The sequence below is a fragment of the Pyxicephalus adspersus genome, chromosome 3, assembly GCF_032062135.1.
Source record: "Pyxicephalus adspersus chromosome 3, UCB_Pads_2.0, whole genome shotgun sequence".
Lineage (NCBI taxonomy): Eukaryota > Metazoa > Chordata > Amphibia > Anura > Pyxicephalidae > Pyxicephalus > Pyxicephalus adspersus.
In genome coordinates, this window is record NC_092860.1 from 102,949,053 (window position 1) to 102,971,398 (window position 22,346).

At 36.8% G+C, this 22,346-nt stretch overlaps 1 protein-coding gene across 1 annotated transcript in view; it reads right to left on the reverse strand.

The window, feature by feature from the left end:
• INPP4B (inositol polyphosphate-4-phosphatase type II B) overlaps positions 1 to 22,346 on the reverse strand; it is a gene marked incomplete in the record, with an annotated part of 326,843 nt that overhangs the window by 151,774 nt on the left and 152,723 nt on the right. Inside the window, 1 exon segment of the mRNA XM_072405866.1 lies at positions 9,046 to 9,084. Within this exon segment, the coding sequence (XP_072261967.1) occupies positions 9,046 to 9,084 (39 nt within the window).

Below are 22,346 nucleotides of genomic sequence, written 5' to 3' on the forward strand. Positions count from 1 at the left end.
TTTTGTAGGCACAAGTTAAGAAATGCCAACTTCTTCCTGCCTGACTCTTCCCAGTTAGATGATATGAAAATGGGCTCTCCGTGGGGTAAACCGCATAATGTGACCTTGTTGGTAGAACTCTTGCCATTTTGGACCATTGTATTGTATCCAATAAAGATAATCTTGGGAGATGCTTATCTGTCCGGTGGTCCCATGCTGTGTGCCATTGCAGTATCAAACACTATTCTGTGCACCGATGTCCTTTGCAGCAGCAAGGAGAACTAAGAGATAGCAGCAGTGCCTTTGCTTCCCTTTAGCCATGTAGCCTGATGTGTTTTATTGGCATCCCCAGCACACACTGTGAGGCTGTGCACAGCCGAAGGGGATCTTAGAGGCAGATTAGTTCCTGGCTCTATCCCACGCTGCCATCGGCTGCTGGGACTTTAAAGCTTCTCTGCTCCCAGTCACCAGTGCTTGTTGTAGCGTTAACCTAGCTGACTTGCTGCTGGTGTGTATTCGTCTGATTTACTGTTGCTGACCTTGCTTGTTTTCTGACCCTTTAAGTTTATGCTGCCTGGACCAACCTTTTGCCTGTGACCTTGACTCTGCTTGGGTCTTGCCCCTGTGTACCTCATCTAGTGTGAAGATTACCTGTGTACGACCTCTTGCTCTGTATTCTGGACTTGTTTTTGTTGGAACCATGGTGCAGCTTTATCTGTGGGCTCCTGGTCCTCTGCCAGCTCTTCCCCAGAAATCATCCCTTGCACAGTAAGTCCTGGGGGCTACCGTGTGCTGGGAAACACAGCTAGTCTCCAGAGGCAGAGCGGGGGCTTGTTATAGGTGAAGAGTTTGATTGGGGGATTGGTGTCTGGTGAATACTGTTGCTTGAATAGGGCCTTGCAGATAAGTACTAACTTTTATTTAAGCAGTCCCTGAGTGTTCTGTGTCATTCTTTAACCACTCCTGACAATTGGTGTATATTTTGTAAAATGAGAACATTTAGGCTCAATTATTCACTTCAACATTGCATTACTCTTTAAAATACATCTCTGATACTGCAGAGCAGATGACATTTATCAGGTCATCACTGGCTGGTCTCAAGGAGTTGCAACTTTTCTATTATCAAACAACACAAGTAAGTACATTTTCAGAAGCATTTGCTTCTGTTTCACAAATTATTGCAAATCTGTAAAAACTTGTAACTGGTTGCAGCAGCTGACACTTTTTTTTTGCCGTTTTATATTAATTCAGTGCACAATTCTCACAACTCCAACCGTTACATTTTCATCCCTATATTAGATGCTTGTATTCTGAACTTGAGTTTAAATATTAATAGCAGCCTTTCAAATTAAAATATGAAGCCCTAATTCAGAAAACAACAAGCTGACAACACACAGCAGAACAGAACAACCTAAACAGCTCTTAATTGACTATAGGTGGGAGAAAGACGTCATTGTAGATTTATATGATAAACCTGGCACTTATATTCCTGACATACAGAACAAAATGGCAACTTTCCAAAAGCTTACCAAACAAATCTAAGCAAATCTAGAGTAGTAAAATCACAATGAAATTGTTTAAAGATGATCTTTATGCAAAGTAAATCCATCATGGTCCATCCATCCAAAATGGTCATGTAAAGCTCAAATTTAGAGTATCCTCTATCCTTTTGTTTACAAGAGGCATGGTCCATATTTTCACATCACTGCCAGTGTGATGGAGACAGGTCCTATTGACTTTCCAGTAGTGGGATCTCATCGGGATCCAGAAGAGGATGCAGCAATAGTGGTGTGAGTGCAATTGGACTGTCAGGGCCAGCCAGTGTGGTCACATCTACAGAGCTGGATTAGCAGTCCAATTCATCCAGAAATTTCACTAGCAAGGGACCTGGATGGAAGAATTTATACATCTTGCTTCACAAGGTAAGAAAAAAATGCAGAGTGGTTGAATTTTAGGGGAGTTCAGAAGTTACATACTTGCTCAAACATGGGTTTCAATGTGAAACCTTGAAAAAATAGTGATCAGGCAGGTTTATGTTGCAGAAAAGGACAGGTGAAATTTCTTCTGCCAGAACCGTTCTTTCCTGCCAGACCACTGTCCGGATGTAAAATGTTAGTTAAACTGTGCATGCACAGCTCAGCATTGGTTGCCAGGGAAAATTCCCCTTGAATGAACTCCCTTGCGCAGGAGTTTTATTATCCTGGCTCAGCCAATGAAGATGGCCATAGATCCTTTTCAGAAGTAAAGAAGCAAGTATATGGCAGCGACCTGTGACAGAATGGGGACAGGTAGGTATCACAGGTTTATTTCTGCTTTATGTGGACCTGAATTTAAAAAGTAAAGAATTACTGACTATTTGTAAACATGTAGAAATTGGCAGCATAGTTGTAATAGTGGTTAGCTTTCTGGCCTTTGCAGCACTACTAGGAGTTTGTGTGTTCTCCCTGTGTCTGCGGGGGTTTCCTTCAAGCACTCCTGTTTCCTCCCACATCCCAAAAAAACGTGCAGTTAGGATAATTGGCTTTCCCTCAAAAACTGTCTTTAGACTGCAATAATGAGCATGACATTAGACTGTGAGCCCCTTTGAGGGACAGTAAGTGATATGACAATTGACTTAGTAAAGCACTATATATGTTGACGCTATATAAAAACGGGGTAATAATAATGTTGCTTGTTCCCTTGTCCTAATTTACTTGAAAATAGAATTGCACCCCTTGCGCCTTCGACCTAATAGCTGAACATCTGTGTGAGATCATTTAATGCACTGTGCCTCTGACATCAAGAGGTTTGATATATGCTTCTGAGTGTTCACTTCTACTTCTTGATAGAGATTAAACTGTACCTGGGAACTTTCACTGCAAGATCTCCCCTGGTTCCGATTCAATAACTGTCTGTACCTGCACATCTCTTTCTGAATAATTTCCCAGAAGTCGTCAGATCACAAAGCAACAAGGGGTTAGTTTTAATATTGGGTTGCTAAGCTCTGTCTCTACTAAGACTGACAAAGTGACCAGGCAAAATATGGGGGAAAAGATGAGCAGCAGAGAATGTATAGACAGTACATAGTAGTGATACCTAGACCTTTTTGGGCACATTTACTATTATCTCCATATTTTTTCAGTATAGGCTTTTTTAACATCACACATGTGATTAAAAGAAGCCTATACTGAAAAAAATGGAGGTTTGCACTTCAGATTCCTACTCTTAAGAATGATAGTTGGCTGGTTGCCATGCTGATCCAATGCCATCTGTATTTTATGGCAGATTAATCTAGAAGTTTAAATTTGGTGACTTTACTCCAACTTTCTAGCCTGCATGCTTGTTCCAGATCAGTAATTTAGAAAACATCCGTATATATTTCATTTGTTAATTTGAATTAGATATTTTCTGAAGATGCATTTCATCCTGTGAATTATTTTTACTCTTTCAATTGTCATTTGACAAGTACAAGATTTCTGTTAAACTCTTTGTTTTATTATGTAGTTTCCTAAGTCACACAAATGCATAAGGATTATCTTCTAAATATTATAAAAAAAATTCTAGGAGAAAAAAAACATGTGAATAACATTACAATTCAAGAGCTTAGAGCCCCCCTTCTGGCTACAGAACACAGACATACTGACACAGACAGTTCTCAGCCGTGATGGATGAGGCACAGAATACACAATCTGTCACTTATTTGCCAATAGACTCAATAGTTTCATGTCTTGATTCAGGGTTGTGTCTATATTTCTCTAATCCTTCAGGGGATTATCACCATTCCTCTAATCTTTGACAAATAGTTATAGTATATAAAAAAGCAGCAATGTTCTTGAAAAAAATAAATACAAGTAACCATAATAAATACATGAACGTGAGCCTTAGAGGAATCCTCTTGCATGCCCTTGTATGATATCCCAGAAGCCAGCAATATTAATGGTAGTTAACGAAAAAGCTTGTGGGGTTTACATTTTTGAACTGGTATATTTTTTGGGGGTAGAAAAACACCTATTAGTTAGATTAATTTATAACACCCGGAAAAAATTAGGCTATTCCTTTCAGCAAGGGAATAAGCATTTAAACATTTCTACGTGTTGTACTACTATCCTCCTCTTTTTCTGATGATAGCATGTTTAATGCTCATAATTGATAAATTGCTTCAGGATAAGGAAAGCTGCAGCTATTATTCTCAGAGTAGAATAGGTATTCTATTCCTGTTTGATATAAGTATGATTTTTCTTTTCCATGGCACAATGTTGCTATGAAAGCAGAACATTGATCTTCAGACCTTGCTCCTGAAGCACTATAGGCCTTACTCACAAAACTTTAACACCAGGATAATAATCTCTATTTTTGTCAAGTTTTACATACCAGTCTTTTTTTCTTCCAATAAAGTGACATAAAGTGATCACAATGTAAATTGTAACTTTTTATTAACCAAAACTTTTGATGCAAATCAGAATTTACAGACAACTATGCTACATAATATTTAGTCAGTTAATGTGGAATAAAACTCCACTGCCATTGTCAAGAGTTGTGCCACAATTGGTGTGTATATACTGCATATTTGCATTGTATTATCTGTCAAAAGGCCATATTTTAGCATTGGAACGGTGCAATGTCCTTCATTACAATATTGCTGTTGAAGACTTCTTTCATGTTCAGGGTCTTTGGCAAGCATTATTTATTGGGCTTCAGCACTTTTTTTTAGTCTTAGCCTCTATTTTAAATCGTCATGTTGCTACCGGTAATATATGTCATATTCCATATAATATAATGTCTGTAATATGCTTAAAAGCAGGAGTTTCAGACAGAGGGAAATCCATGCCACCAAAGGTGTTGATGGAAAGGTGAGCAACGGACTGTTCATGAAAATAAATAAATATAAGATCTGTATCTTGTGTTACAGTTTTACAGTGTTATAGTGTGTTAGTTTATATTGTATAGCCTTATGGTGTCATTTTTACTTTGTTCTCCATATAAATTTATTGGCTATCCACAGGTCTGGCAGATATGGGGAGCAGAGCAATCTAGGCCCAGAATTTTGGTCTATACATACATACATTGTATAATGGGTTCCTTTAAAACAATATCTAGTGTACATTATACTAGAGATTCTGCCCTAGACACAGTAGAGCAAATAAAAATTATGCTAGAGTGCTTTTATGTACACCTTCAGCAGTAAAAATGCCCAGTGTTACTCTTACAAGACCGGATCTAAACATGCAAAGTATCACTTAACAATGCTAACTGCAGGCTAGATTGAAGGCAATCGTTCTCAGTGGGTGGTTATAAAATTAATTCCTATAATTAAGATTTCCAATATGTAATGAACAGAGCCCACAAGGATTGTCTCTAAATGTCACCAGCTGACACTGCTGTCCTAATGCCTGGGGCTTTTTTTTAGCTGATAATGTGTAGCTCTCGTCGCATATCCAAGAACATGTAAAGTCGTGGACCTCAACAGAATGTAACTATTTCACAATCATATTAGTCATAAAAAGTGATCATATGATTACTTTCTACTTTTCATTAACCAGCGATGTGAAGGAGAATTTATGGACAACTATGCTATATTACCTAGTCAGCTAATCAGCCATGCCATTTGTATGTCAGGTTCTTCTCTTCCTTTCAGTTCCCCTTACTGGTAGCTGGGTGCAGCTCCAACAGGAAGAGCGGCAGGAGGTTTCCATGTCAAGAACACATCAGCAAGGCAGGAAAATTATTAATAAATGAGATGAGCTGAAACGATACTTCTTCTATAAAGCCAAACAAGCCTATTGTTTTGATTTATAATAAAATTTGAATATCTTATGTTTTAGGATGGCTAAGCTGTACCAGTTACAATGCTGATTTTGGACATGGAGCAGGATTCTAAACTACAAAAATAATACATACACATATTGGGCTTAATTGGCCCAGCAAACCGGGAATGGATCTGGTCCAGGATTCAAAACATTTGCTAGCAAATGACTTAAATGGATTAGGAAATCCATTCCAGGTTTGCAGGATTACCCAGCTGCAATGATAAAAGTTTTTTCCCCTGCAGCCTTGCAGAGCTTTAATTAATCAGGCCCATTAAGTAATATTAAGAGAAGAATCACAATGACCTTACAATGTAAGCCCCCAGTTCCCTTATCAAAGTTTGTTTAAAAAGAATATGTAGATTTGACAGCCATTACAAACAAGAAGGTAGAAGTAGATATTCAAATATTTACCATCAACAAACCAGAACCCTTATTCTCCAACTTTGCTAGTATAATTAGTGTAAAAATGTAAATGCAGCATAGTGGCTCAGTGGTTAGAACTCTGACCTTTTCAGTGCTGGGTTCCAGGTTCAACTCTTGGCCAAGACTCTATCTGCATGGGGATTGCAGGTTCTCCCTGGGTTTGCATGGGTTTCATCCAGGTACTCTGGTTTCCAATTCCAAAAATATGTAGCTAGGTTGACTGGCTTCCCCCCAAATTGACCTTAGTGTTAACAGTCATGGTAGGGACATTAGATTGTGAGCCCCTTTGAGGGACAGCTAGTGACATGACTATGGACTTTGTAAAATGCTGTGCAATATGATGGCTCTATAAAAAAACTGGATAATAATAACAATTTTATATATAAGGTCTACATCTTTTATCAACTAATTTGGACCTTTATAGATAATTAAGTTGCTTAGAAAAAATAATATATGGAACTGTACACAAGTACAACTGTACAAAAACACAAATAATTTCTGAAATAGAAACATAGTATAATTCTTATAAAATTCTAGAAGTACAGAAAAAATAACAATTATGTAATCTATATGGTATCCACTGTGTCCTACTTCCAGGAACATTTTAATTTTCTTTTAAATGTACACATTGCTCCACCATGAAATGGTGATAAAATAGTTTTATAAATATAGTTTGTGAAGGTGTCCAGCAAGGGAGAGCATATCAGCTGTTCTGCCTTTTTACAAAAACTAGGTAAAAGTGTTTTTTAGGGGTTAATTTATCAATAAATTTAACCCCTAATTAACACTTAATTATATTGTGTTCATTATATTTGTTCATTTTAAATAGAAGTGCAGCTTTAAATATATATCCTGACTTTTTGAAACCTAGCTTGATATATATGCATAATTGGGAAAAGATACATTAGCACAGAGATGTAAATAAAGAATAACATAGACAGTAATGGGACAGTTCTATTGCATGACAAATTAAGTTCACACTGATGTGTATAATCTCTTCTGAAGTGATGTCACTACAGAGCTAAAACTAAAACATCTTTTTTTGCTTGGAAGACCATAAAATAGTATCTATCTAAATGTCAAGACATCAAATTAACATTCATCCACAGTCAACTATTTTACCCTGCCATTACTCAACATTTAATGTAGTCAGTGCTATACATTTCCAAAAATGTTCACCACATTTTATTTTGCAAATAAATTTTATTTTATAGTAAATTAAAAAAATACACAAATGTAAATGTTTTAAATATAACTGCAAGTTATATAATTAAAAAAAATGTATAGTTTTTATTACAGCTATATTTTTAGTCTGAACAGGCTATTTACAAATAGATGTTTCACAAGCAACAAAATGCTTGCATAATGCTTGGGCCTAGAACACAGAAGAAGGTTCGCTACAACTTGACCATTCAATATAATTGATATTCTGATCATTCAGAAATCCCAATATACAAAACGTTTGTATAAGAATCCACCCTTCTGATCGTTTTTGTCACAGGTATCAATCCAAATTCTGATGTGCTTGGTCATTTGTACACACAGTTCAGTTCTTTTTATTATATTTACCAACATGTTCAACCTTATTGAAAAGCAGAAAATTAAACTTTTTCAATCGGTTGCCTGCTGCTGTCTTTTGGGATTCACTTTAAATCCAAACTTTTATTGCTGATTGTAAAGTGAATATTTTTCTGTGTGTGCTAGCCCACAGTGATGACGAATAGATACATACTGCCTATGTTGAAATGATTAGACATCTAACGGTTGGCTTTAATAAACATGTTTTTTTAGCTATGGAAAATGTTTGCCTCTTGTAATTGTTAATACACTTTTGGGTGTCATAACTAACACAATACCATTCCATTAGTTAAAACTCCTTCCATTCCTTCTATGCCTTGGTAAATGTAACTGTAGATAAAGTATCCACACATGGGTATGTTTTTCATCAGCCTATTACCCCTTTGAGACCATTAGTACAACAACCTGTGCTCACAGCCCAATGCCATGTAGCTCAATTGACATTTGTCAGAGAACACCAAAATTATCAGGTTTGCCATTGGGCCACACTCCCTTCACAGATGAGAGCAAGTTCACACTGAGCACATATGAGACACATAAAAGTCTGGAGATATGGCAAACATAATGATGCCTCCAACATAATTCAGAATGATGATTTGGTAGTGGGTTATAGGAGGTCTAAGGGGGGGTTATCCTTGGAGGGTCGCACAGACCTCCACATGCTAGGTATTGCTACTCTGACTGTTGTTCAGTATTGGGATGAAATTCTCAATGTCAGGCCTCACTTTCAGTACAAAACCTGGCTTTACGTGGCAGGAGTGTGCAGGCAGTTCTTGGATGATGAAGGCATTGAAGCTATTGACAGGCGACCATGTTCCCCAATAGAGACCCTCTGGGACATGGGTGCATCGGACTCCATTAAGTAGCACGAAAGACTCCATTAAAGCATATTTAGATAAGGCATTGTGACTGTAATACATTGTGACTCTAAACAAACACCAAGTATCAATGAAAGTTGAGTTTAAAGTATTAGGAATTACTTTTGAAAATACATTACCATATTATTATGATTATTTGACTTGGGTTTACATTTAAATTACCATTACTTCTCCACTGACCTAACCTTCCAAAAACTGCACAATAGAACCAGATACAAGTCAGCCCAGGGTCTAGGATCGTAATTCTACCAGCATTAATCCACAGAACTTTGCAAAACGTTGAACAATCGAATATACATCAAATTGTAATACAGCAGATATGTTATTAAAACATAAAAAATAATAATATATCATTCTACAGCACTAGCGACACTAAATTTCAGTGTTATTAAAATTCTTACCCCAGCATTTGTTCTTGGCTCATTGACTTCTGGAAGAACCTGTGGAAAAAAGGCTCCCAAAACATGTTCCTCTGCCTTTTTTTCCCCATTGTGCGACAGGAGAAGGAAAAATCAATACCACTGTAAAATGGAAGAGAATAAATAGTTCATTATGACTGAATTACCCAGCTTCCCCTAGCAGCTAAAGTGAGTCACAAAGGTGCATCCCAGCACAGCTACTGTCCATATTAGCGAAATAAATGCTTGCATAAAGACTTCAGTTGAGGGCAGATTTTCCTCTGTGATCTATTTACTGCTGCTCATTAAAAATTGAATTCCCATTCAATGGAATATAACTTTACAATGGATATACATGATATTATGCAGACTTCTGTTAGCACATTTTCTCCTATTTAGTGCTGCTTTTTCACCACTCCAATCCTCAGGGGAACTATTTGATTGTTTGGATTCTTACTTTGTTTTGTTTATGCTCTTACTAATGCAGAACATTACGTTCAATTTGCATACTTTAGCTTAGTTGTTCAAGTTTACTGGAACAGTGAATGCAGCATGACATGCATTTTTACTACAGAATGGGGGAATTATCTCCACTGCTTTTAGATAATTCATACACAGCTCAAATAGAACATGCTAAAGAAACCAATCTATGATCATTAAAGCAGAACAACAACTTATAACACATTGTAACACAATACAAAAAGATCAACTATTTTGTGATATACATGTTAATGAAAAAAAAAACAGATTTATATTGAATCAAGAACCAATTGATTTGATATTTGCAGTATCAAACCCAAATGGTTCAAGCACATCTAACCATAGAGATTTGGGAATCAGTAATATCATTGTACAATAGTTCATTTCAAGTCTTGGAAAGGTTATTCATAGCAAAACAACTAACATTTAATCTTCATGATCACTGTGTACTTTCAACTTAACATTATGAATGAGTAACATTAATGAATGGATGGTGTCATTTTAGGGGTTGTAACAGCAGAATGCCCTGCAGTCCTGAATAAAAGTATGTTCTTATTTATTGGGAGATGTAAAGACTGAGCGTTACACAAATGCCATGGACTGGCAAATCATGGGTTGGCTTGTTCTATTTTTGATGACTATAGCAGTGAAAAGCCAGTACTATTAGTGATCTAAGAGTAAACAGTACATAATACATTGAAATGCTTTACTCATCTTTCTCTAAACTTGTATGCACTCAGGCAGTACACATCAGAGTATCACCAAACTAATGTACACCACAATTTTGATATTGGCATTAACAATTAGTCTTATTTTTAGGGGTTAGCTCAGGATTTAAAAAATATGCCCTTTCAGAACATTTACTTCTAATGATGTTCTTGTTATATACATTGGCAAGAAAATGCTATTTGTTTTAACACACTCTAAAGTACATCAATTTCAGTCAGACGCTTCTTAATTAGTTGAAGCTAATACAGATGAGTAAATTTAATTCAATAAATCTGACACCATCAATAAAACAAAAATAAGGATATAAAAAAAATGAAGTACACATAACAAAGTTAAAGTCCACTGGGTAATCTGAAAATTAGCTAATGAACACAGGCATGATCACCAAAGATCCGAAGTAATCTCTAAAATTTACCTAAAACTTTTTCTGGATACTGGTGTTTATCCAATAATGTCTGCTACTTGTAGTCTGCCCCAGCATCCCATAAGAAAAAAAAAACGGTCATGAGAAGCTGCCATTATTTACCATATTTACTCTGAAAATACTCTGAAAATATATTACTTTAAAAATGCTATTTGCATGGTGTATGCTGATCTCCTTGTTTTAATATTTTTACTTTATTTTTACTTTTGCTTTACTGAGTTACAATAAACAATCAAACTTTTCTAGGACTTTTGTATAATTGGTTTGGGTTAGTGACTGTAAGTATGGTAAACCAGTGAGTCATTTAAACAGCCAGGTAACTAGTAAAATCAGTTCCCTTATGACAGGTTTGTTGTAAATTACTCTTTCAATCTTAATTACTTTGGCTATTACTTGTCCAACTATGGTTACATTGAAATGTTAAGGGCAGCACAGTGGCTCAGAGGTTAGCACTCTGGCCTTTGCAGCACTAGGTCCCTGGTTCTATTCTCGGCCAGGACACTATCTGCATGGAGTTTGCAGTTACTCCCTGTGGATTTCCTCCAGGTACTCTGGACCAAGAGACCTATACTAACATTAGGCTTAATATCAGATATAAATTCTCTATTACTTGCATTGAAATGTCAGTCCTCCTAGTGGCACTGGCAGTGTCAACTTGAAGCAGCCATTTTGTGTGTGGCGTTGTTGACCTTTTCATCCTCTCCTGACCTTGTTCCCCCCACCGACAGCTCTCCCTCACTGATTAAACTCTCTAACCCATCATGCCACTGCCATGGACTATATATACACTTGAGTAGATTAGATGCTGCATGCAATTGGTTCTGCAGGGATCTCGTGCTTCTCTAAATAGTTTCAGGCTTTTTTTACACCTGCAAATTGTCCAGAATTTATGAAACTGCATGCTGTCCGAACAATAACAAAATCTTTAACAGGCTTGAGACCTTCCTCGATATGAAACAGAGCTGCAAGAGTATATCCCTTATCGTCTATCCATAAAGGGCCCTTTGGAATCTGGCTTGCCAAAGAAGTCAGGGGGCAAATTGTGTGTAGCCAATATAAACCAGAACCCCTCTACCCCAATGAGGGTTTCATCCCTCAACATAACCCTGTATTGTGGGGGCCAGTGACCAGGGAGCTTATTTGAATCTGCAATCTACCTTTCAAAAGTGGGCCCCCAGATATTTACAGGGACACTATACTTACGCATTACCAAAAAAAGGGGTTAAAGCAGCCCCTGAAATTAACACACCAGAGTAACTGGACCCCACAATGATCTATCCAGCACAGAGTGCCCAACTGTAGAATAGCAGGAGTATAGCTGGGCTTTTATGCTCTCCCATCAGCAACTGCAGCTTCTACTGTACCTTCGTAGCAGTGGAAAAATAGGGGGTAGAGGGTTAACACAGGAGGATATTGTAACACTTTAGCAGATTTAGCAGGATATTGTAACACTTTAGCAAATCTGCTTTAACTGCAAAGTGAGCCAGAACAAGATGCTTAAATAGGGGGATATGGAAGGAATTTTATAAAGAGTTTTTGATTGTATAGTCTATATCAAAAAGATGATTAGGGGGTATTTTGAAAAAAATATTACAGAGGCCAATTTGTTTTAACAAAAAAAGCTCTCTCGCTAGCATACTAAACTAAGCTTTTTTTCATTTTAGTTTTGTCCTTTGCACTGCCCTATTGTGCCAACATTGTTATGCTATGATTTTTTTCAAGATCTAAAACATAAGTTTAGGTTTATTAAAGGACCTGCCTTAGTAAATGCAACAAGCAGGGACAAAATGCTGTTTTAGGTGATAAGCATACAAAACATAAAGTGTTGCGAGTCAATGCACACACCGACACTTGTTACATGTAAGAAAGGCCTTTAGTACACAGGTTGCCTGGCAAATTGCTAATAAAATGTGAAAAACAGGAAATATAGCGATAAGAGATAAAGCCACACAAACTCATTGCAAAATAGAAAAAATGTGGGGAGTGCAGCTACATAATAAATGTTCTTTTTATTTAAATATTTATGCTTTCAGTCTCAAATACAGATTGCAGTGTATATCTCACATTAGATATTTTCTAAATGTATTTTTCATTTTCATTGCACTAAAAAAAAGTGTATATTTTATATTTCATTTATATAAGGGTTCTTACAGCTGTATAAAGTAGGAGGTCTTATCTTTTAGGATAGAATTGCCCAAAAAACTGGTCAAAGACAATGGCCCTGATTTATTAAAGCTCTCTAAGGCTGGAGAGGATACATTTTTATCAGTGATGCTGGGTAATCCAGCAAATCTGGAATAGATTTCTTAAAAGTCATTAGCTATTTGATAGCAAATGTTTTCAATCCTGGACCAGATCCATTCCAGGTTTGCTGGATCACCCAGGTACACTGATGAAAGTGTATTCTCTCCAGCCTTGGAGAACTTTAATAAATCAGGGCCAATGTGTTAGAGTCTCAGTTTAAATCAGTTAAAGTACATACTAGATGAATCAAAACAAAAAGATGTAAAAAATGTGTCTGCTTTCTTTTGACCTGTTACCAACTACAGATGCTTTTGTGGGGATGCAGGGGTTTGACATGCTCCCAGCTTAACCAGATCCAGAACACCCCATGGACTTGCAGTTTTATAGGCCTGGCTTAGCAGGGGATATGTCAGATCTTGTATGGTTCCCGTATAGTTTAGTTTTAAATAGGGGTTCACATAACATTCTTTCTCTAAACTTTTGATTGGCTGTTAGATTCTGCACTGTTGTTCCACACCAACCCCTTTTTTCGTCAATAAGCCACCTAATAGCTCCATTATCTTATATACCATTTCATCCATTCTTTCTGCAAATACTGAACAAGAAATTCTCCTCATACAGCATATCTTATAAATATTCCCACAATGTTGTGTACAGTAATCAATTAAAACTTTCCGGATAATATAAATTTTACTGAAACGATTTTCAACGGACCAATTAACAGCTATTCACTTGCTATGTGGTTTGCCATAAAACACTATGCTATGTTTTAAGCACTAATGTTTCCCTAAGCCAAGTCTAACAGCATATGTCGTTACACAGAGAGCATTGTCAGGAACTTTGTCACTCTGCAGTTCAATTTCCCGTATCAGGTTTGCAGACTTAGTCTTTGATGCAGCAGCTGCCTAATTAGGCTTACTAATGCGATAAAGTGTCCCTTCTCTCAAATTATTAGCAGAGATTCATATGAAAAGAAGATTCAATGGCAGTCTTTATAGTACCAAACAAACCCAGTCAAATTTATAGCATTTTGTTACGGTTTTCAATACAGAATTACACACCGATACCAAATTGTTGGTGTGTCTCACGGGTGTTTTACAATAATAAGAAAAACAATTTATTTACTAAAAGTTTTACTACAACTGTTTGCATGATGTATATATTCTTATAACATTGAAAGGACTGCATACATTGTGCGCAGGCTACTCGAGTACTGTTTGCTCATATATTGCTGTATATATAGATCTGTACCAAGTTGTGGCAAAGTTCTATGAAAACAGCTGACCAATAATGTAGCTGATTTTTTTAAGGAGAAATATTGATTACAGATATTGTTTTAAACACTATTATTCTCTGAGTTATACCTAATGTGAAAGTAGAATTAGTTACATTTTATATTATTACAGTAAGTAATAATAAGTATTTTCATATTCCATATAATACAAACATTGGTTTGTATGTGCAGCTGTGTGTTATATTCTATACCATAATATTTGCTATTCGTACCCTGTTAGTGCTCCTAACCCCTGCTGAGGTCACACAAAGGCAGTCCTTAGTCTTTAGACCAAAATGGTAAATACCCCAGCATATTATCTATTACAGACATATTATACAGGTTGACAATCGAAAATCCGGCCATCAATAATCCGGATTCTTCAGTTGCCCCGCATGAATTTTGGGTCGCATTTACAATACAGGGGCTGCAGTACACTGTTTGGCCACTAATGTTTTCATGGCGCTGTTCTGCAGAAACAGGTATTGCTTGTTACACTAAATACACGTTGAGACATCCCTGCTGCCTGCACCCTGGAACTGTGCCAGATGTCCGCGGTGCTGCGAGAGGAAGGCTGGCCTGTGTGTGGAGGTAAGCATATATAAAAAAAATCCAGAATTTTCAAAAATCAGGTGAACCTCAGGCCAGAGGTTGCCAGAATCCGACACTCCTCAGGTCCGGAGGTTCTGAGATTTCTGATAGTCAGCTTGTACCTAATAATGTAAGTCACCCTCCTGTGTCCATAAAATGTATCTTGAAGCAACAAAAAAAGGACCAAAAGATTTACTTTAGTAATTATCAAACAGATATAACAATAATTAGTATATTAAACAGACCAAAAGGGTGGAAATTTGTTCATTTTAATGCTTTACCTATGCTTTAAAATAAATAAAATGGGTGAGAATGGGGAATAATGTTTATAAAAAGGATGCCACGCCACATAGTAAACTATATAAACACCTCCAATTAGTGTTTTTGTGGAAGGGGAATTGTAGGAAGAAATATTGTTCAGGAAGCCCAAAATATATTTGAGGGGTTGGAGGGTTCATCAATACTCAGGAATTATGTATTATGTAGGATGAAAATGTTATAAAAAATAACATATGACTTGCAAATCACATGTTAAATCACAAGAGAAAAGGTCTGAGGCCTTAAATAACACTGGAATATTTTTTCTCTTTGATAATGAAATGACATTTTGACACGTGAGACCACTTTTAGCATGCAGTAAGAGCTAGGGGAGCTTGATCAATCAGGCCCAAAGATGATCTAAATATGAAAATGAAAGTGTGTTATTAAAAAATTAATATGGCTCTAACTTTGATGAACACTGAATTGTGTTAAGTATACAAAGTAGCAAGAGAACCCTGGGTTTGTGTCTTTTAAATAGCTATCCTATTGCATGCGCTGATATATAATGCATGTGTTCCATCACGAGCTGTAAATAAGTCATTATGCTTTCTTGTCTGCTTGTAACAAGAAACCCTATTTAATTACCAGGACTTTGATCTAGGAGCCATGTCATAAGATTAGAAACTGCCTAGAGGCAATAGTACAGAAGAGCCTTCAGGTCATTTTCATAATTAGTCATGCACCTAATGAAACAACACTGATATAAAGAGATTTACTGAGCAAACACATTCAGCCCCAGCCTTATTCATTAAGAAAAAGAGCTCATTGGGAAACATTTGTTCTGAGCGGCTGAATGCTACTTCATATTTTATATCTCATTGCAGTAACATTGTAAAAACTAAAAACAACAGAAACAGTGTTGCTAGGAAAAAGCATAAATGCATTTATAAGAAATGTTCTTAGTCTACACTGCTCTCTCCTGTAGCACAGCAAGTGCTCAACACTGCTCTTCCTGTGTCAAGGCAGTAGGAAACCAGACTGTTGCTGAAAATCACCAGGTAAATCACCTTAGGCTTCAGGTCCTGCAGAGTATAAAGCAGGGCTGGGTTGGATACCTGATGTCGAAGCTGGTAAAAATCTAGCAGCTTTGAAGCATAATAAACTACAATTGTAATTTACCAATACAATGTGTTCAAATTCCTAATATTAATGTATTATTATATTATAATTTCTATTTTACTTTATTATAAATTCATATTTTATAGCAGGGGTGTCAAACTCAAATACACAGTGAGCCAAAATAAAAAATTAGACACAGTCACGAGCCAGACTTGAAACCTAACTAGCACCGCTACTACAAGTCCCTGCGGCAAGAAAACAGTCCAATGTGGGGCCACGCATAGGCAGAGAGGCTGCTGGTCTATCGATGCGAGTGATGCTGCTACTACAATTCCCGGCAGTACTTGCGTCTATAAAACAGTCCAATGAGGGGCCATGCATAGGCAGAGAGGCCGGGAATTGTAGTAGCGGCAATATTTCAATGCAGCGGCAAGCCAGCTGCAATTCTTATTTAGGATTCCTTTGGGGGCCAAAAAAAGGATGTTGTGGGCCAGATTTGGCCCGCGGGCCAGAGTTTGACACCCCCTGCCCTATAGCTTTGTGATATTTTCATATTCAAAGTTCTGCTGTTTATTTAAGTTTACTGAATGTTTACAATTGTTTAAATAATAAAAATAGGAAAGCCACAAAGTCACAGTGAGGTTAAGTAGATATAGAGATACAGGTTAGGGTTCCAGCATATAGAGGGTCGTGGGGGAACTGATCAGCCAGGTTATTTGACATGCAGCCTTGGTGAGCATCAGATAAAAGCTCTCTAGACTCGGCAGGGCATTAAAACACCAATTGTTCACTCATGTAGGCAGTATTGAAATGCTTTTTATGCTGAATGCTTTTAAACAATATAGAAAACACAGAATTTGTTTTAAAAAAAGGAGTCAGGGCACAAATAAAATAAGGAGTTAATGCTGAAGTTAAAGGTTTCATGTACAGACTCTACAACTGTGGTATAAAAAGAAATAGAACAATATCCCTCATAAGTGGTCAGCCTCTGGATAAACACTTATGTCTGTCTTTTTGCTCCTGGTTATAAACTGCACTGTTAATCTGGTGACTAAAATAAAGCAAGAAATAAAGACTTTACTATCAGTCCAACTCTACTTATATTTCCTGACCTAGGTGTAAACCTATACCCTTTAATGCAAAGAACAAAATTCAGGAAACAGATGTTCACAAAGCCGATTCTATTAAAACTATGCTCCAGGCTAACCACTAAATGTTGGGAGTTGTTTTCTTCCCAAAAGATTTGTGTTTCCATCCATCTAGTACCGAGTTTTACAGTCTTTCCAGAGTGCAGAGCCAGATTGGATATATCATTTTTTTCTCATATTATCATAGTTAAACAATACAGCTTAGTCTCCTACCGTAGTTGCTCACATCTCAGGACAATGAAAACACAGCAACAGACACTCTGCTCTCTACTACTGACAGCATTTTCCTTGTCAGAACACATTATAACTTAATAAAAAATACATTCCAGAATGAAATACTGTTTTTATATCTGTCTGGTGTTCAACTTTAAGTCAGTATCTGACGGCTGATGTCTTCTGAGGAAAATAAAGTATGCCTTATTGGCCCAACAAAGTTTCAAAATAATTCATTTTAAAATATGTTTTATCTTTGAAGTACTTTCAGACAGTAACACCCTGTTTTCAGTATCCCAGTATATTATTCAATGGTACTAGAGAATGGCCAGCCTAACCATAAACATGGCCATCTGTGGATATGATAGGGACCCTGGATGTTTGAAACACAAAAAAATACTGTAAAAGCCATTTGATATATAGTTCCTATAAAAGGAAGTCGTAATTATTATTTTAAAGGAATTATTCAACATGTGAATGTTGCTAGTGGTTAATTTATTTTTGCCAGAGCTAGATATAAAAAAAATGCTATTGTCTCTGAAATATTACTGGCACATTTAGCACAGTTTTTATAGTCCATGATGGGTAATGACAGTACAGGTTGACAATCGAAAATCTGGCCATCGATAATCCAATCCTTTCATTTCCAGGCATGAATTTCAGGTCTTATTTTTAATACAGGGACTGTAGTACACTGTTTGGCCACTAATGTTTTCATGGCGCTGTTCTGCAGAAACAGCTGATAGGTCTTGCTTGCTACACTAAATACACATTGAGTTGTCCCTGCTGCCTGCTCCCTGAACCTGTGTGTGAAGGTAAGTATAAAGAAAATACAGAATTTTCAAAAATCAGGTGCACCTCAGGCCAGAGGATGCCAGATTTTTGATTGTCAACCTTTATTATGATTTTTAGAGGAATCACTAATGGACTCTAGGCCCCCATGAAGGCAATATATCAATCTTTGGAAAAACTATGAATCCTTGATATTCAATATACAGCCAATAGCAAAATGTAACACACACAATCCCATATTAGATACAATTTAGATATTATTAGACTTATTCGTCTGCTAATATAGATTTTGAAAGAAGTCTATTTGTTAAGCATGTATATGGAAGTACGAAAAGCACTTTTGGGGCTCATGTACAGTTCATACCCCAATCAGACAGGTCAAGGTTTGGTGAACTGAAGTGTAAAAGAACACTCAAGGATGGATACAACACATTCATTTTTTGTTGTTGTCTTTGCCTTATAAGAAATTGCATCTGCAGCAGAACCATGAACGCCTATAAGAATACCTAAAGCAAAGACATAATGCTGTCTTTATTACCCTCATGTCTCTGACCTCTGCTGTGCTCAAAAACTTAGTTTGTTCCTGGTATCGTCTTCAAAAGTGTAGACGAAAAACAAGTACTACTTTGTGTTCCCAATGCCCTTTTGCTAAAACACTGCTAGATTAAATGATTCTTGCAAAATAACAGCGATCAATCGCAAACGCATTTGGCACAATAGCCATGTCATCACTGATCTATGCATCTTTCTTAACGCTTAATGTCTCTCTATCGATTCACTTAAAAGTATTGAGATTTAATTTAACATTACACTAGTGAACTCAAACCTAAACATATAAATAATTTTTTTCAGATGTGCAAAGCAGAGTGGATAATTGTTAGCAAATGCTTTTTTTTACCGTTAATGGATTTTCTGTAGTCTGCTTCCAAGGGATTATGAGTTTCACATCACTTTTGTAGATCTGTCTTCCCTGTAATAAACAGCCTTCTTATCCCAGGGATCTAGCCCTTACCTTCTTGCAATATGTGCAAGAAAATGTAACCTTCATCTTCTGAAGGTCTTTATTATCAGTCCAGGTTATAACCCATATCTAATGCAATCATTATTTATTTATCATCATCAACAACCAGAAACCCTTCCAAAAATGCATATACTGTATAAAATGGTGTGTGAAAAATTACTAGTACAGTTACGTATAAAGTGAATTACATTTTGAACATCAGGGGCTACAGGAAAGTTAACATGTTCCCAATAATATACACCCAAGAGGTAAATACCCCAAATACATTAATATTTTCACATAAATACATAATGTCTATTTTTCTGCTTTCATAAAGCAGACTTTTCATTCACTCTTTGTCTTGCATGCCAATAAGAAGAGGGAAGAAATCTCTTTAAAGTTAAAGCAAATGCAAAAAAACAGAACATATACTGTATTCTCCACTGGAAGATTTCTTCTCATCTCCTGCTCTATTTACCAATATGTAATTTAGATTTCACATCACCTTCTGTACTGGTTACAAGGATCAATGGCTAAAAAGGGGGGCAATGTTCCCAACATAATGTTTTGATGCACCTTTAGATGATAATGATTTCATGTTTTAAAACTTTACAGATATTATGATATTTTATATACTTACAGGGAGTGTAAAACATTCCAATTAAAAGCAAAATTTGAGCTAAAATGTGTTAAATAATTGCATTGCTAATTGTTAATTTATTGTGAGTTATAATTCTGATATAAATAGCACAAGCGTGTTAAGACTTTAATACTATTCAAGTGACTTTATTCTGATTATTACCGGGAAAACGGTAGCAACCACAGATGGTAATGAATGCAATCTGCTGTTTAGGAAAGGCTGAGGGGGAAATAGTAGTTCTGCACATATTATACAGTAAATGTGGGGACTAAAATACATGCAGTAGTATACAGTATTTGAGGTGTGCAGTAGGGAGTGTACTGAGAAAACTCTAACACTGCAGTGCACAGAGCGAAACGAAAATACAGCTGAGGTGTGAAGTATTATTTATAGGGGATTTACCAGGACGGGGCAATTCTCATGGCCTCCAGGCTACTTTGCTGCAAGTAAATCTTGTTAAAACATATCCCTTTTTACCTGGCTGTGCACAGACCAACTCCCAGGCCATATCCCTTGTTTACTTTGTGCTCAGCAGCCATGGTAGGTATTGTTGCTGAGCCTGGTGCATGCTTTGAATATCTCCAATCTGTGAAACCAGAAGACGTTTAATTTGAGACTGAGTGCACATCTAACAATAGGCAACATTATCATCGTGTAGACTTCTCCCTTTTATTCAGGGAAAACTGCCCAGAACTTGAGGTGCCCAGATCTCTAAGACTAAGTTTACAATTACATCAGGAGCATCAGAAGTTCCTGTATGGTTTTGGTACTTAATAATCATCAATACACTCTAACCTGTAAAAGTCATGTAAAATGTCTAACAGTGCCATATACTTTTAAAAAAACCTTCCCAAACAAGGAAATGTCACCTGACCTATAATGTCTTTCAGAAGTCTGGCCATTCATACTTTGATAATATAGTCCACTGACACCATTGCAGAAAGCAGATTAACTCTTTTAGACTTGAATGTTTGTGTACATTACCAGTACTATTACTGTTATTTTTAATTATGTAATTGAAGACCATTGAGGGAAAACAGCTGATATGGCTTACATCATTTTTGTTCTGTCTTTTAAAAGTCAGCATATGTATACAGAACACAGGCAACAGCAGATTTATCACCCTGACTGTTAACTGCACTGTTTTACTCTATGCCATATGGTGTTTTATACAAAATAACACATTAAGCACGGTAATATATGTCATTCATAGAACATTGATCATTTTGGAAGGTCCAATAAGTGTAAGCTTAGACATAGAGAGTACTACACCAGCCAAGGAAAACAACACATCAGGATCCAGTCATCAAACACAGGGCTTAGGAAGATCAATGGTTTACAGTCCGAGATCCTAATGTTTACATATGGGAAATGGTTATGAAATAAAACTCATAATAATTAGGAATGAAAGAGAGCCTACTCTCAATAACACTGCACTGCTCAGATGTAAAATAAGGTGGGATGTAAAGAAGTGATTTAAACGTGCAGGATCTAAAATCATGCTTTGAAAAAGGATTTCTATTTGCACATACACATCTTCCTCCATTGGCTGACACTAGAGTAGTCATTAGGGCCAAATAAACTTTGAAATAGCCACGCATGTCATTAGTTTCCTACATGTACAAAGGACAATTACCTAACTGCATTTTTTGGGGAGGTGTGGGGGGAAACCAGAGGACAAACTTCTTGCAGATAGTGTCCTGGCCCTGATTACAGATTAGTACTCATCAATGCAGAGGTGGGAGTGCTACCCACTGAGCCATCTCTGCTACCCCTAACTTGCTGGTTGTTAGTTGTGTGCCAAGTTCACAAATGTTTGCAAGTGATTATTATGAAAATAGTTGTCTTTGTAATATTAAGCAATTGACTATCAGCAAAAGGCTCCCACTGCCCAATAGAAACATTGTCCATTGTGCACCTAATAACCTGCTGGAAGCTGTGTTTTGTAAAAAATATACCTCTTGCTACTAATTGTTCTAGGTCCCACAGAGCAGAATTTCAATTTGCCCACTATTCACCTTACAACGGACTACAATTGGAGTCCATTTTAAGGTTTGGCGACATGATTTCACAGTGAACAAGCGATTGTCAAAGACATTCTCAGAGTCTGTAGTGAACTGCACCTGGGGGAGTTTACCTATCACTCGTTTTGGGTCTGACTATGCAGGGGGTATCAGAACTCTTCAGGGACCCCACTCTACAACATGCTGGCACAGCAACGGGCATTTCTACAAGCTGTTGTTGCTTTGCAAACCAATTCTTTTTATGTATTTGGACTACATTAACCTGAAATTATGTTAAAAGGGTGTATATACTGTGAGTTGATGAAAGCTGCTGTTGTTAAACTCAATAGTAATTGTCCAGATGTAAAGCTGATCTTTTGGTTTCTG